Here is a 16,060-nt window from a genome sequence, read left to right as displayed (position 1 = left end):
CTGTGTTCCTCTAGGTTTCTGTGACTAAGTTTTCCATCACTCTCCCAATCAAGACATAAATGCTCCTAAGTGTCTTCTTCATTCAAGAATATATTTATATAAATAAGTATGTGCATGTACACATATATGTATATATATATGTGTGTGTGTGTGTGTCAGTGTGTGCACTCGTGTGTATAAAGACACAAACACAGAAATGTCCCTGAGTTCAAGGAAGAATCCATACAGATATTCAGACCATGACTATGAGGATTAAGAATCCAGGACAGAGAACCAAGTAAATCATGAGTTCAGAAACTAAGGATGAGTTTTCAGGATTAGGGGAACATTTGTAGCTTCATGGATTTGCTCTCCCATTTCTCTTCACTCCATAATAGGTGTGTCTATTCTCGAATGTGAGTCACTGAGGGTTTGTCTCTTCAGAGAACACCTTCTGTCTTCTCCGGTTACAGTTTTCTGCTCTGTCATCTCATCTCCAGGGCCCTCTTCAGACCTGTGACTGTCAGGTCAGTACACTTAGTGCCTGCAGGTTTCAGGTGCAGGTCCCTGTAATTTTAGGGGCTGTGGATGCCACATAGCATCTTCATGGAGGCCAAAAGAAATACAAAAAGTGTGAGGTTTAAAAGATCCCTGTCTGGTGACCGTGGCTCTCACAAGCCCAATCTGCTTTCGGTTGCTCTCCCCCAGCACCCACAGCTGCCAGGCTCCACCCAGAGCCCTGCCCATGCTCTGCAGGGTCCAAACTCCAGCTCTAGTCCTCGGGTGCCTTCTGGTAAAGCCTGACCTGCCCTACAGAAGTTCAGACACTCTTCTGTATACCAACCATGGGACCGGAACAAATTCTCACTCGGCTAACCATCGCAGCCTGTGGGTTCCTGCTTCTCCTCCAGGTCCAGGGTGAGGCTCTCATGGGAGTGACAGGGAACCAAGGCAGAGATGCCAAGGCAGAGGCAGAGTGGAGACTAAGGGGGGAAATGGGCAAGAAAGTGATGAAATGGTGGAGTTCGTTGCTCAGGAATTTTGCACTTGTATGATGCTCCCTGAGAATCAGGGTGGTCCACTTGAAGCTACAGAGGCTCTCTAAGGATGCCCACTTTCAAGAGAGGAGCTGAAAAGCAGGGGGGTGCAGAATGGCAGGTGAACAAGGCCAAGCAGCAAGCAAGGGTGTCAGGACATTCCCTCCTGGGTTTGTGACTGGAGCTAGAGCGATACATGGGTATTAAAAAACACGGCAATACCCTCCATAGCCATTTGACTCTGCTGTATCATTTCCTTGGCCAGAGGTGCAGCATGGCTTTCTCAAAGGAACTCAAGTAAGACTACTTACTTACTTACTCACTCAGGTTCTTACAGGAACCTGGTCCTGCAATTAGAATTAGATCTGAGAGGTCATAGAGTGCCTTTTACATCAATTAGCTGGCCTGGCTGAGGCAGCGGTATGACTCGGCTTCTAAGGGAAAGGTTATATCACTCGTGCCTGCCAAGCAGTTTCCACCTTATTTGGAGTTAAGTGGGCAGAATGCCTGAGCATGTCCCTCGGTCTCCACCCTCTCCCATCAGGGCCCCCTCCTGAAGGCCCCAATTCTTGCCACCGTTTCCCAGCGTGGCGTGCCCAGGAGGAAGTCTGCTTGCCTATTCTCCATGCCTTACCTCCAGTGGCCGTTCTCCTTTGCCTGATTTGACATTGCTCTCAAAAGTCACCAGCACCCTCCTGGCAAGATATCTTCTCGGTCTCTCTAATGGCTCCCGTTTTAAATAGTGCTTGGCTCGAGCCTCTATCAGGAAGCATCGTTAACAGGTCACGGGAGACACAAATGTGGATCCAATCCTCTTCTGTCATCCACTTCTGGTTCTTCCACAGGAAACATCAAGGTCCCTGGGACTTGCATGCAGGACTCAGGAGTTTGTCTAAAGTTAGATGAAGGCTCTGGCCCTTCATTACAGCCAGAATAATTACAGATTCACTGCACTTCTGGTACCACAATCTAACACTGCCTAACACGGACAGCGCCTCACACTACTACGTCAGAGCTCCCTAATACCACTCAACCGGAGGCTTCACTTCAAAAATACTCAGTGCAACAAGTCTAAGATCGTGGATATTGTAGTATATTCCTGTCTGTTCCTGTAACAAGCACATGAGGCATCAGTAGCCGGTAGCTGAAGTGAAATCTCATGGATAGAGAGCTCATTCCACATGAAACCCTGTGCGAGCAGCACATGACAGAGAAGGGGAGTGTGCCTTTTCACATTGACTTCTTGGTGGATTGGACAGCTGTGGCAAAGTACCGGAAGCCACACAATGGTCAAAGGAAGTGGTTTCATTTAGCTCGCAATTTAGAGACTGAAAATTCGTGATCAGGTGGCTCACACTAGCGCAGCTCTGTTGAAATCTTCTAACTATGTGACAACATGCCAATGGCATTTTACTGTAGTAGCATGTAGGAGAGCGCGTGGTGAAAGAAGAAGCAATACACCCTGGGAATGGCCGCAGTCACTCTTGTCTGACAGCTCACTCTCACTCTTACTGCAAGACCTAACCTGTTTCAAAATTACAGTAGTAATCCTGGTACGAGGGCTCCTATGACTCAGTCACCTCCCACTAAAGCCAACTTCTCAAAGCTCTACTACCTCAACTGCAGCACCCTGTGGTAAACGTCCAGTATATTTGGGGGACACAACATATCCAGATCGCAGCATTGTGTCCCAGCCCAGACATGAATGTGGGTTCATGTCCCCCTCACAGTTCAAAACATGCCCATACCATGCTCTCGGTCACAGAGACTTAACTCCTCAGGACATGATGCCAAAGTCCTAAGTCCCATCTGAAATTCAAGGAAAATCCCTTCTAGCTGGGAGCCTTTAAAAAAACAAGTTTGATGGTTTCAAGAATCCATGTTGAAACGGGCACAGAGTAAGCATTCCTTGTGCTGGCTGGCTTTGTCAACCTGACACCATCCTAGATATAGCTGGGAAGAGGGATTCTCAACTGAGAAATTGATTCCAGAAAATTGGTCTGTAGACAAGTCTTTGGGTGCGTTTTCTTGGTTATTGATTGATGTGGCAGGGACCAGCCCACTGTGAGTAATGCCTCCCTTGGGTGGGTGGTTCTTTATTCTGTATAAAAAAGCAGGCTAAGCAAGCCATAGAGAATAAATCAGTAAGTGGCATTCTCCCATGGCAGAGGTTCTCCACCTTCCTGATGTTGCCACCCTTGAATGCAGTTCCTCAGGTTGGGGTGACCCCAACCATAAAATTCTTCCACCTCTGCGCCATAACTGTAATTTTATAATTTTGTTATGAATTGCAGTGTACATATCTGATATGCAGAATACCCACAGGTTGAGAACAACCGCTCCATGGCCTCTGCTTCAGTTCCTTCCTTGGGTTGCTGCCCTCCAGGACTGTAAGCTGTAAGACAAAGTAAGCCCTTTCTTCCCCCTCCTCTAAATTGACTTTCAGTCATAGTGTTTTTCACAACAATAGAAACCTGACTCAGACACTCTCGTTGCGAAAAGAATGAACAGGAAAATAGAACACGGTGTCAGGGCTCAAACAAACTCAAAACCAAGCAAGAGAGATGGTCTCTCAAAACTGTAAGTCCGGCATGCTATGACCATGGGAGCAGGCATAGACCCCAGAGACTCAGTGTCCCCACCCCTGTGGTACTGCTTGCTGTATTAGTTACTTTTTTTATTTCTGTGACGTGACCAAGGCAGCGTATAAAAGGAAGGATTTATTTAGGCTTCTGGTTCCAGAAGTATACAAGTCCAGAATAGGATGGCAGCGAGGATAGGATGGCAGTCAGCCGCAGGTAAGGTGACGGATATAGTTGAGAGCTCACATCTCAAACTGTAAAGAAGTAAAACTGCGAATGGTGCATAGTTTTCAAAACCTCAAAAGCACCCAGTGACTCCCTCCAACAAGGCCACATCTTCCAAACGTACCCAAATAGAGCCACCATCTGGGGGCCAACTATTGAAACATCTGAGCCTAAAGAGAACATTCTCATTCAAACCTCCACACTGGCTGCCACCTACCCAGCTGCTCTCTCAAGGTGTGTACTGTGGCCTCCTGGCCTTCATAGGTGGCTGCTGCCAATTGCCTGTATTCATACACCGCTGAAATTGTAGGAGCCGTGGTCCCTCTCAACCGGCTCACAGGGCATTCTAGTGGAAAACCTGGGCAGTGCTGCTGGGGTGGAGCCTCCCAGATTTTCCTTAGAAATCGCAGTGGAACCTGCCCTTAAATTCTGTGTCCAACAAATCAGTAACAGGTAAATAGCCCCAAGATCTGATGTTTGGTCCCTGTGTCAAGAGGCATCCGCAGGCTGGCTCAGCCATCGCTAGAGCAGACGTACATCATTACACTAGGCTCTAAGAAGCCTCTGTTTGTGATAGGAAGTTAAAGGGGGAAGATGTTGGCAAATGGAAGGCCTCTAGGATGTCTTCAGAGTGCCTTTACCACTCTTCTGGGGGCATTTCTCTGGGCCTGGCGCTCTTCTACCCATAGTATTTTCTTTTGTGCCTTCACATTTTTACGGAGAACCCTGTTTGCACTTTACCTAGACATGATGTGAACGTTCAGATTTCTAAGCTCTGCCTCCCTCACCACGGATTACTGTGAATTTCACCAAATATGGCCCAGAAGATTCACACAATTTCCTCTATAGTTTACTTAGAAATGTCTCTCTCTAAATACTTCTGAGCACCACTTTTAAAGTTGGCTTTCTACAAGCTTTGGAGTACAGATACAATGCAGCCAACTTTCTTTGTAATGATGTAAGATGGGTGACCTTCGCTCTAGGTTACAATGGAATGGTTCTCACTTTTTTCTGGGACTTTGCATAATATGTCTTTACTGTCAGCATTGTTATTGGCATTCTGGACACAACCATGTAAACCATCTGTGAAGTCCAAGCTCCTTCCTATTCTTTTGTCATCAGAGCCTTCACCAGAACAACTTATAATGTCCCCTTTACAGCAAAATAGGACTCTTAGAGATTGTCCCTTCCAATCTTTGGCCACCATTGTATTCCAATCCCATTTCCACATCTTTGGGTATTGTAATGAAGCAGCCTCACATGCTTGATACCAATTTTCTGTCTTTGTTTGCTTTGTATTGCTATGACAAATAGCCAACACTGGATAATATATAAAGAAAAATGATCTCTTTAATTCGTAGCATTGAGGGCTAAAAACTCCATGTTGAGTAATGCTCTCTGGTGAGCCACTGGTAAGGATCTTGGAGCTCTGTCATAACATGGGAATGACATTTCATGGATGGATGACATGGACTTGGATCAACCAAGAGAGGGGAGAGGGGTCAAGTTGATTCTGATTACAACTGATGCCAGTCTTAAAGAAAGTAGTCCACTCCTGAATGATTAAGCCCAAAAGCCTTTCCAAGAGCAGCCATGATCCAATCACCTTCTACTATCCTACCTGTGCAGATCTACCACCTCAGCACTGTCACTTTTGGCAGGCAAAGCACAGCAGAGAGACAGCAATAACTTACCTCTCTCTGACCCCCCATGAGAGGCTGCCAGCTCTGGCCTTTCCTGCAGCAGGTGGTTTGAAACTGGTTGGTCCATGTGGAACTATGATGGGTGATGTAGCAATAGCTCCCTAAGTTATTTTGTTTTTTCCAATAAAGCCTGGCTTAAATCAGCCAATTCAATACAGGTGAAACAAGAAACTAGACAGACAAGAGAAGCAAGTGGTTTAGGAGAAAACAATAGCAAGGTAAGTTGCCCTCAACTAGATACCTCCTCCTTCCCTGAAACACAGAGGGTCTGTGGCTACCTGAGACTTGCACAGCAGGGAGGAATGAGATGCCCTAGAACCAGAAGAAATATCTAATGGATTAGCAGTGCCCAGAATCAATTTCAGGTCTGGCACAGCCTAGAAGTACCTGGACTGCATCTTGCTCTTGATGTTGTTATTTGAGGTGAATTCCAGTTATTACATTTGGTAATATTCTCTGTGAAGATAGGAAAGGAGGAGGAAAAACTGATATCCTAGAGAAGATAGAAAGATAATAATGATGAAGATAAATAGATAGATAGATAGATAGATAGATAGATAGATAGATAGATAGATAGATAGATAGATAGACTTAGGTGTTTCAGCAACAGTTAATTCTCACTGTAATCAATTTTCTTTTGAAATATTTTGTCTTCTGTGTATGTTTGTAGCTTCTTTTTTGGTTTTGTTGATTTTTTTTCTTTTGCTTGGTTGTTCTTTTTTGATTTGTTGTTGTTGATTTGTTTTGTGTTTTGAGACAAGACCTCTCTATTAACACAAGCTAACCTTGAACTCACCTATAGCCAAGCATAATCTTAAACTTTGAATCCTCCTGGTTCAGTCCCCACAGTGCTGCAATTATAGGCAAGTGCTATTTTACCCAGCCAAAATGTGTGTGTGTGTGTGTGTGTGTGTGTGTGTGTGTGTGTGTGTGTGTGTGTTTTAACCGTATAGGTCTTTTGCTTATATATTATAGTTTCCAGTTTTGTGCTTTTATGGGAATTTTGTGTGTTTTAATATGTGTGTCTTTGTGTCTGTATTTGTTGCATATTTTCTGTGGCTCTTTTTGTTTTGCCCTATTCAGGTTTGTTTGTTTTAATAATAATATTTATTATCCTTAAATAATAATATTTATTATTACTAAATAATATTTATTTTATTATTAGCCTCTGTTTGTTTTCTAATGAGAGAGAGCAAAAAAGCATGGATTTGAGCAGATTAAATCCCATCAGATAGCGGTTGGTTACTCACACAACTGTTGTACTGCTTGCAAGCTTATCTTGCAAGAACCATTGTATCACAGCTTTTATGATACAGTTAAAATACCGGGACTACTCATTTCAGGTTTACTTCAGTGGTTTTCCAGTACACAGAGCTCTCCCAGTGTATCCTCATATCTTAGCGACTCAAGAGCCTCTTCTGCGTTTCAAATTCAGTTCAACAGTCATGAACAGGGGTGGCCTGAGGCCACTGTAACAGACAGGAAGCGTATGAAACTGACATTTCCTGACCTTGGCTGAGCTGAGGGTGACAAAGAAGTTGGTGGAAAACCCCTTATCATGGTGGCAGCTAATTATGCAGACTCAACAGTGATGTCAGCTCTCTATCCACAGGCCAGGATTCAGCCAGTCCCATCAGGACGACACACACAGGCCAGATACGGGGAAGCCTAGTCCACATGAAGGGCCTTGATGTGGGCGTTCATTCTTTCCTGGGAATTCCCTTTGCCAAGCCACCTATAGGACCACTGCGTTTCGTACCTCCTGAGCCTCCTGAATCGTGGAGTGGTGTGAGGGATGGGACCTCCTATCCAGCCAGGTAAGTCCTCCTGAGTCCCTGGGATGGATGAGTGCTATGAACTCTGGGCCAGACTTCAGTGGTTCCTCATCTCAACCTCCCAGCATTTTTCCATGGTGCAGGGGGATTCCTAAGAATATCTTCAGGAGATCTTGATAATATTGAGAGTGAAAGAACTCTGTCGGCCTCTTAGTTCAGGGCTTGCCATTGATCAGGCTCCTTCCAGTGTTCTCTAACATCCAAGGAAGGGTCTCTGGGAGAGGTCTGGCTTGACTCCTAGAACCTGTAAGATCCCCAGCTTACAACATCAGAAACTAGGTCCTTGAAGAGGACAACACCTTGCAAACATATGTTCCACTGCTGCTGAGCTCTACAGGGCTAGATTTCACTGGACAAAAGAAGTAAGTATGTATGTGTATTAGGTGCTTTTCTTGTTGCTGAGACAAAATTCATAGCAAAAGCAACTTAATGGGGAAGAGTTTACTCTGGTATATAATGCAAGGTGAATGCCATCCTGGTGGGAAAGTTATGGCCGCAGGAATCCAGGGTGGCTTGTCACTTGGTGGAGATGGGGAGATGATAACACTCAGCTTCCTATCTCTTTTCTATTCAGCTCGGGTCCCCAGCCAACAGAATTGTACTGTCCGCATCTAGGCCAAATATCCTAATCCAGAAACCCCCTCACAAAGAAGAGTATTTCCATGGTGATTTTAAAGCTCATCAAGTTGACATTCAAGATGCCACTATACGCTCCTAACTGGAGGTTATGGGAGAGATGAGGATCCCAAGAGTCTGGACTTGGAATGAGGGAGGTTCTCACTACCCTATGAGAAACTAGCCTCCACTCATTTATGGACTCACACCTGTCCTATGGCAGAACTGGTTGGCTAAAGAAAGACATGGTCAGTGTCAACACCTGTCAATCAAAAGTTGTCAAAAGGATCCCTAAAGGTCATTATTTCCCACCCTCAAGAGGTGTAGGAATCAAGCCCATCAATAACCTTGAGGCCTTACTGGAAGCCTGGGCGCTATCAGCTTCCCCAGAGCCTATATCCTGTACTTTGATGGGCAGGAAGATAGAGAGGGATCGTGTGTAAGCCAGGCATCAGAGAGGGAAGTGCCTAGGGATATTTGAAAGCATATTTAACCTGAGGGTCTGTTTCTGGGCACCCTACATCCCTGGGCTGACTCTCTGCCATGGTTGGTCACCAGGTGCCTGCAGGACATCGCTGCAATGAATATGCAGGCTCTCAAGCTGTTGAAGCTGACCTTGCCTCCCATCCATATGTCTGAGGATTGCCTATACCTTAACATCTACACACCAGATCATGCCCATGAGGGTTCCAAACTGCCTGTGAGTATCAAGCTACGCTCAATCATGGGTAAGAGTACATTTCTTCTAGAAAAAGATTAGAATATCAGCCTGAGCCACATTTCAGTGAACCCTGATGAGAAGTCTCTTTCTGTAATCCAACCTACCTACCAACTTGTATCTAGAAGATCTATTGGGTACGCAATGGCTGTACTTTGAAGTCACCAAAGACCTAGCCATTAATTTTCATTTTCCTGATGAGATTTGAGAACACTTCTGATTAATTTTCATGTGACATAATGGAAGAAATATCTCTATCATTTCTCCCACAAAAATTTCTGGGAATAATACAGTCAGGCTTTGATAGTGGGGTGGACTCCAAGCAGAGAGAGAGCTTGTGTCCATGACTGCACTTGAACCCCTCGCTCATAGCATTTGTCTGTGTGGGCAGCACTCAGAGAAGAAGCTGTACTGACTCTGAAGGGAAGCCCAACGGGGAGACATAAGGCACGTGGAAGACACATCACACCTATCTTGACTTCTCCAGGTGATGGTGTGGATCCATGGTGGTTCACTGGTTATAGGCATGGCTTCCTTGTATGATGGATCCATGCTGGCAGCCATTGAGAATGTGGTGGTAGTCACTATCCAGTACCGCCTGGGAGTCCTGGGCTTCTTCAGGTGAGCCTGGAGCCGGCCTGTGCTGTGCACTAGAGGATGGGCAGAAATAGGACAGCCCTGTGACTCCTTCTCTCTCATCTACTTTTCAGCACTGGAGACCAGCATGCCAGAGGCAACTGGGGATACCTGGACCAAGTGGCCGCCCTGCGCTGGGTCCAGCAGAACATCGCCCACTTTGGAGGCAACCCTGACAGGGTCACTATATTTGGCGAGTCAGCAGGTGGCACAAGTGTGTCTTCACATGTTGTATCCCCCATGTCCCAAGGACTATTCCACAGTGCCATCATGGAGAGTGGGGTGGCCACGATACCTGGCCTCATCTCGACATCCCCTGACATAGTCTATAGAGTGAGTGCCCTCATACCTATAACCGGAGCTGCCACCTCAGCTCTCACCCTCAGAAACTCTGGTTTTCTGTCTGACCGATGTGGACAAGGTCCATGGAGGTAACCAGGCAACTGCCTCCTGTACAGGAATTTCTGAAGGGCTAACGGTTAGAGTCACTCCCCTCTGCTTCCATGTATCCCGTAAAGCTGTACTCAGGATTTGTGACATTATAAGCAAAAGCATGTCATAGGATGTGATAGCCCCTCAGGCTGTCATCTCTGAACATGAAAGAAACAAAAACAATTTTATACCTGCCATAATCTATATACCTATGTACCCTATGAGATTTCAGGGACACCTGAACCCAAGTTGGAACTGAAAAACAAAAAACCACCTTACCTGCCAAGGATGAGCAACCCCTTTCCTGATGCCTTTATAGACGGTGGCCAACCTGTCTGGGTGTGAGCAAGTGGACTCAGAGGCCCTGGTGAACTGTCTTCGAGGCAAGAGTGAGGAGGAGATTATGGCTATTAACAAGGTTAGACTTACTGGTAGGATGGAGGGGCAATAGGGTATAAGGTAGCCTGCCCCAGGCAGCCTCCAACTGCCCTGGGAACTGACTACCTTCCATCCTTCATAACCCAGAGCCCAGGTAGAGACCTGAAGACCAGGATGTGGTAAACCCGGTGTAGGATCTCATAGAGCTGTTGTGACGAATCTGGTATGAGACAGACAGGAATGGGAGACTATAGCCTAACACCAGAATTGTCAATGTCCCTCCAGGCCTTCAAGATCATCCCTGGTATAGTGGATGGCATCTTCCTGCCCAGGCATCCCAAGGAGCTGCTTGCCTCGGCTGATTTCCAACCTGTCCCCAGCATTATTGGCATCAACAATGATGAGTATGGCTGGATCATTCCTTCGGTGAGGCCCAGGTTCAAGGCCTTTGGCCTCTGGGAAGCCTCTCCGAGAGCCCCATGTTATCTTTACCACAACGTATTCTCTCCTCTTACCATTTAGAGCTTGAGCAACACTGACTCCCAGAAGAAAATGGATAGAAAGACTGTGCAAGCTGTACTTCAGAGGAGGGCAGCCCAGATGGTAAGGCTTCTCGAATACTGTAAATAATGAATGCAGAGGGCACCTTCAATGTATCCTGCTCATGCAACAAGCTGCAAGAACAAATACTGAACTGTGATGGTACTTGTGGGTTGAGTGTCCCCAGAACCTGGTTCTTTCCTGATTTAACTTGTCCCATGCCAGGCCCTACTTGTCATCCAGAGGCTCTGGTCTCACTACCCCAAGACCTGTGTAATCTGACTCTCCCTGACCCCTCTGGGCTAGATGTGGCCTCCTGAATTTACTGACCTGGTGATGGAGGAGTACATGGGGGACAATGAGGACCCTCAGCTTCTCCAAGTGCAGTTCAAGGAGATGATGGAAGATATCATCGTTGTGATCCCTGTGCTGCAAGTAGCACATTTTCAACGTGAGTACATCTGGAACTAAGGCCTGATGCCATGCCTAGGGGGCAGCTCAGAGCTGTGCCTAGTTGAGCTCTGGGGTTCCTCATCTAAGTAAATTCTTGAGACTTGTGTAAGGCATAGGAATCTTCCAAACTTTACTGGTGAGGACAATGAGTGACAATGACATCATAAAACCATATAGCAAAGATTTTCAAGAAGACCATGATTTAACCAAGCCCCTCTCTCTGCCCCTGATCTAGCCTGGAGTTTCGCATTGCACTATTCAAAATCTATCCACAGTTGGTCCCATATCTAGCTAGCTATCTTGTCATCACAGTTGAGGAAGGACATCCCCAGGTGAAAGTCTGCTTTCTCAACTGCCCTTGCCTCCAGGTTCCCATGCTCCTGTCTACTTCTATGAGTTCCAGCATCGGCCCAGCTTCTTCAAGGACTCCAAGCCACCCGATGTAAAGGCTGACCATGGTGATGAGGTTCTCTTTATCTTCAGATCATTTTGGGGAGGCACCCAAAGTGAGTCATTTTTTATTCCCCCAGGATCCAGGCCCCGCAGCATGCTCATATGGCGAAACTGGGGTTCAGAGTGAAGATAGCATGGCTTGTGTGCCATGATGTATCCCAAAAGGCTGATGTGAGATTAGAAACACAGCCCCTTCCCACTCCTGCCTGTTTTCTCCATCTGTCCCTACCTGTGTGGGCCATAGAATCAGGCATGGTGGTCAATGGGTTGTTTTATGTTACTTGTTTCTTTGCTTGTTTTGACTTTTTGAGACAAGTTCTCCGTGTAACCCATAATGAATGACAGCTCTGTCTCAGTCTTCTGACACTAGAGGGAAGCACTGCAACTCCCAGTGTGCTGTGCGAAGAGTATTCTAAAGGCATGCTTATTCCTTTGGTCAGAAGGAAGAAAGATATTCTGGGGCATGAATGAGCCTGAGGGAGTAGAAATTGGAGGCTGAGATGAATAAGACAGACAAGGAATGGAGTCTGGGAGGTGGAAAGAGGAAGCAAGGGAAGGGGAAGGGGAAGGGGAGGGGAGGGGAGAGAAAACAAGAGGAAGGAAGGAAAAGGGAAGAGAAAGGGAAGGGGAAGAAGAGGAAGGAGGGGAAGGGGAAGGAGGGAAAGGAGGAGGAGGGGAAGGAGGAGAAGGAGGGGAAGGAGGGGAAGGGGAAGGAGGGAAAGGAGGAGGAGGGGAAGGAGGAGAAGGAGGGGAAGGAGGGGAAGGGGAAGGAGGGAAAGGAGGAGGAGGGGAAGGAGGAGAAGGAGGGGAAGGGGAAGGAGAAGAAGGGGAAGGAGAGGAAAGGGAAAGAAGGGAAGGAGAGGAAGGGAAAGAAGGAGGGGAAGGGGGAGGGGAAGGAGAAGAAGGGGAAGGAGGGGAAGGAGGGGAAGGGGAAGGAGGAGGAGGGGAAGGAGGGGAAGGGGAAGGAGGAGAAGGGGAAGGGGCCAGGCCTAGGCCCAAGATTGTGCTGTTGCAGGGATGGTGGAGCGAATAGCCGCATGAGAAGCGAAGTCTAGACCCATAATTTCTTCCTCTCTGCAGTTGAGCTCACTGAGGAGGAGGAGCTTCTGAGCAGGAGGATGATGAAGTACTGGGCCAACTTCGCAAGATACGGGTGAGAGCAAGCCCCTCCTCAACCTCTAAGGAGCTGACTGATGTCCAGGGCTGGCCTTTCTTTAATTAATTTTTATTTTTTTATATTAATCACAGGTTATTTACTTTGTATCCCAGCCGTAGCCCCCTCCCTCATTCCCTCTCAATCCCACCCTCCCTCCCTCCCTCATCTCCTCCCTGCCCCGTTCCAAGTCCACTGCTAGGGGAGGTCCTCCTCCCCTTCCATCTGACCCTAGCTTATCAGGTATCTTCAGGACTGGCTGCCATGTCCTCCTCTGTGGCCTAGCAAGACTGTTCCTCCCTCAGGGGTAGGGGGGAGGTAAAAAAGCCAGTCATTGAGTTCATGTCAGAAATAGTTCCTGTTACCCTTACTAGGGAAACCCACTTGGTTACTGAGCTACCATGGGTTACATCCGAGCAGGGGTTCTAGGTTATATCAGTAACAGGACAGAAGCCTACCGCAGAGGTCCTCTGAAAGGCTCTACCTAGCAGTGTATCAAAGCAGATACGAAGACTCATAACCAAACCTTCAGCAGAGTGCAGGGAGGGAATCATACGATAAAAAGGGGAGTTAATAAGACTGGGAGAGGACAAGAGCTCCACAAGGACAAAATATATCAGGGCACGGGGGCCCTCTATGAGACTGTTTCTCAACCAGGGCTGGTGGGAACAAGACAATACAATAAGATCTTCCTGTTTCCCTACGTCAATACATCTGCCATAACTCTCTAATGGCTTAGTCCACTGCCCTGACCAAAATCAGGGAGATGGTCCAAGTTCATCAGGGCCTAAAGTAACCTTTGCTCTCCCTGCTGGGAGGATATATTCACAGGAACCCCAACAGCGAGGGTCTACCCTATTGGCCCGTGTTTGACCATGAGGAGCAGTACCTGCAGCTGGACATCCAGCCTGCGGTGGGCCGAGCCCTGAAGGCCAGAAGGCTGAAGTTCTGGACCAAGACTCTGCCCCAGAAGATCCAGGAGTTAAAGGAGGTTGAGGACAGACATGCAGAGTTGTAGCACCCTGTGTCAAGTGCAGGTGGGGTTATTCTGAGGTTTCCAAACACCTTAAGAAGAGACATAGGGAAGCCACATTTTTACATAGTCATTGCGTTCATACACCCAACAACTACGAAGTCTTCCATACAAAATACATGTTCCTTGCTAAGCCTGACAAGAGTCACTTCTGTTACATACAGCAAACATATATCCATGCACATATGGATGGGTGAGTCCCAACAGACAACACCCCTTCCTTGCATGGCCCCTCCCTCCCTCTCTTTCTCCTCCCCCCTCCATCCTCCCCATTTCTTCTCCTCTCACTTCTCAGGCCCTCCACTACTAGTGATGTCCCTTGGGGAGGATTTCACTAAGCTGGGTGACTGAACCCCCTTTTCACATCTCAGCAAGCTCCTATATTCTAATAGATAAGGACAAATTTTAAAGAAAATCAGATACTAAAAGCCCCAGGAGTTCATTCTAGGGCTATCACACACAATTATCGCAACAGGTAGCTTCTATACAACAAAAATTTATTGCTATCTGTTCTAGAAGCTGAAAATTCTGAGGACGCTGACACCCAATTTGAGATCTAAGGTATCTGGCTCATAGGCAGCACTTGGCCCTTCCTGCCACAAACCAGCAAACACACTCCCACAGGCACAATCCATACAAGCTTCATGTTAGCCCATCTTCTATTGTTACAACAAAAAATCCGAACCAACTACTTATTTTTTTTAATTTATTTTTCTTTTTAGTTACATTTTGTTAACTCTGTGTCCCAGCTGTATCCCGCTCCCTCATTCCCTCCCCAACCCCACACTCCCTCCCTGGTCTCCTCCCTGCCCCTTTCCAAGTCCACTGATAGGGGATGACTTCCTCCCCTTTCATTTGACCCTGTTTTATCAGGTATCTTCAGGGCTGGCTGCAAAGTCCTCCTCTGTGGCCTAACAGGACTGCTCCTCCCCTGGGGGAGCAGGAACACGTGATGAAAAGTCCTCATTTGGCAGCAGATCAGACAGCAGAGAGAGCCCGAACAAAACCAGGGGCCTTCCAGGACCTGTGTCTGACTTAGGCTTTCTACTGCTGTGATGAAAAGCCATTACCACAGTAACTTACACTTCCCATCATACTCTGTCACTGAAGGCAGTCAGGAAGGCAGGAGCTGCTGCCGAGGCCATAAAGGGGTGCTGCTTACTGACCTCCTCACAGCTCACTCAGCCTGGCTTTCTTACAGAACCCAGGACAACCAGCCCAGGGGTGGCACCACCCACAAAGGCTGGGCCCTCCGCCATCAATCGCCAATTAAGTAAATAAATAAATTGTGAAGAAAAAAAAAAAAAAAGAGAAAATGTCCTACAGGCTTGCCTACAGCCCCATCTTATGGAGATATTTCCTCCATTGAGATTCCCTCAATTTCAGATGATATTGGCTTGTGTCAAGTTGCCTTAAAAGTATCCAGCACAGCTTGGCCCTAGAGACCAACTCTCTCCAGCCACACCCTGATTCCTGGGGGTCCACAGCCTTCAAACTAGGGTCCCAAGCTGGAGGCCAAGCGTTCAAAACAAGTTCTTCAAAACCTTACAGGGACATTCAAATTGAAACCCAAAGAAAATGTAGCACACTCACACACACGTGTGTGTGTGTGTGTGTGTGTGTGAAGTATATATACATACACTGTATGTATATGTGCGTAAACACATATGTAAGAATGTAAGTATACACAGAGGAATGTAAGATATACATAAAGAAATGCTCTTGGAATGACTGGTGAGATGGCTCAGCAGGTAAAGGCATTCACTGCCCAAGCTTGATTATCTGAGTTTGATCCCTAAAACCCACAGTGGAAGAGGTAAATTCAAGGAAATTGTCCTCTGACCTCCACACCTGCATGTATCTGTATGCATTCATGCATGCACACACACACACACAACACACACACCATATCACACAAAATAATAAATAAATACAATATTCCTGTGACTCCTTCTTTCTGTGTTTTCAAATTTAAAACTAATGGATTAATTTCTAGAAACATATGACCTGCCAAAAATAATCTCAAAATTCATATAGAAGCACAAAAAGACCCAGGGTAGCCCAAACAATACTAAACTATAAAAACACTGCTAGGCATCATAATGCTTGGTTCTAAGTTATAGTACAGAGGTATAGTTTTTTTTTTTTTTAAAGCATGATACTAGCATAAAAATAGATCACTGATCAACAGACTAGAATTGAGGGCCTAGATATAAGCACAGCCCCTTGAATTTTGACAAAGAGGACAAAATACACATTGGAGAAATCTTCAATAAATGCTGCTGAAC

The 16,060-nt window shown here is 46.5% G+C and overlaps 1 protein-coding gene across 2 annotated transcripts; it reads left to right on the top strand.

Annotated features, from left to right (window-relative positions):
* Window positions 1–740: 740 nt before the first annotated feature.
* On the top strand, window positions 741–15,719 carry LOC110545492 (pyrethroid hydrolase Ces2e-like). 2 transcript variants are annotated; one of them, XM_060392115.1, is made up of 13 exons: window positions 766–897; window positions 3,342–3,423; window positions 7,139–7,343; window positions 8,535–8,676; window positions 9,182–9,315; window positions 9,405–9,663; window positions 10,082–10,180; window positions 10,426–10,566; window positions 10,663–10,743; window positions 10,987–11,131; window positions 11,502–11,639; window positions 12,667–12,739; window positions 13,571–15,719. In XM_060392115.1, exons 3-13 carry the CDS (start codon window positions 7,204–7,206, stop codon window positions 13,755–13,757), a joined length of 1,539 nt encoding a protein of 512 aa, XP_060248098.1. In that variant the 5' UTR covers window positions 766–897; window positions 3,342–3,423; window positions 7,139–7,203; the 3' UTR covers window positions 13,758–15,719. The 2 variants fall into 2 exon arrangements, with proteins under 2 accessions (XP_060248097.1, XP_060248098.1); XM_060392114.1 differs by lacking the exon at window positions 3,342–3,423 and having other exon boundaries at window positions 741–897.
* The last annotated feature ends 341 nt before the right edge of the window (window positions 15,720–16,060 follow it).

Source organism: Meriones unguiculatus, chromosome 10 (genome assembly GCF_030254825.1).
Source record: "Meriones unguiculatus strain TT.TT164.6M chromosome 10, Bangor_MerUng_6.1, whole genome shotgun sequence".
NCBI classification, from domain to species: Eukaryota; Metazoa; Chordata; class Mammalia; order Rodentia; family Muridae; genus Meriones; species Meriones unguiculatus.
Note: the sequence above shows the minus strand (reverse complement) of the source record. Positions and strands in the feature narration are given on the sequence as shown.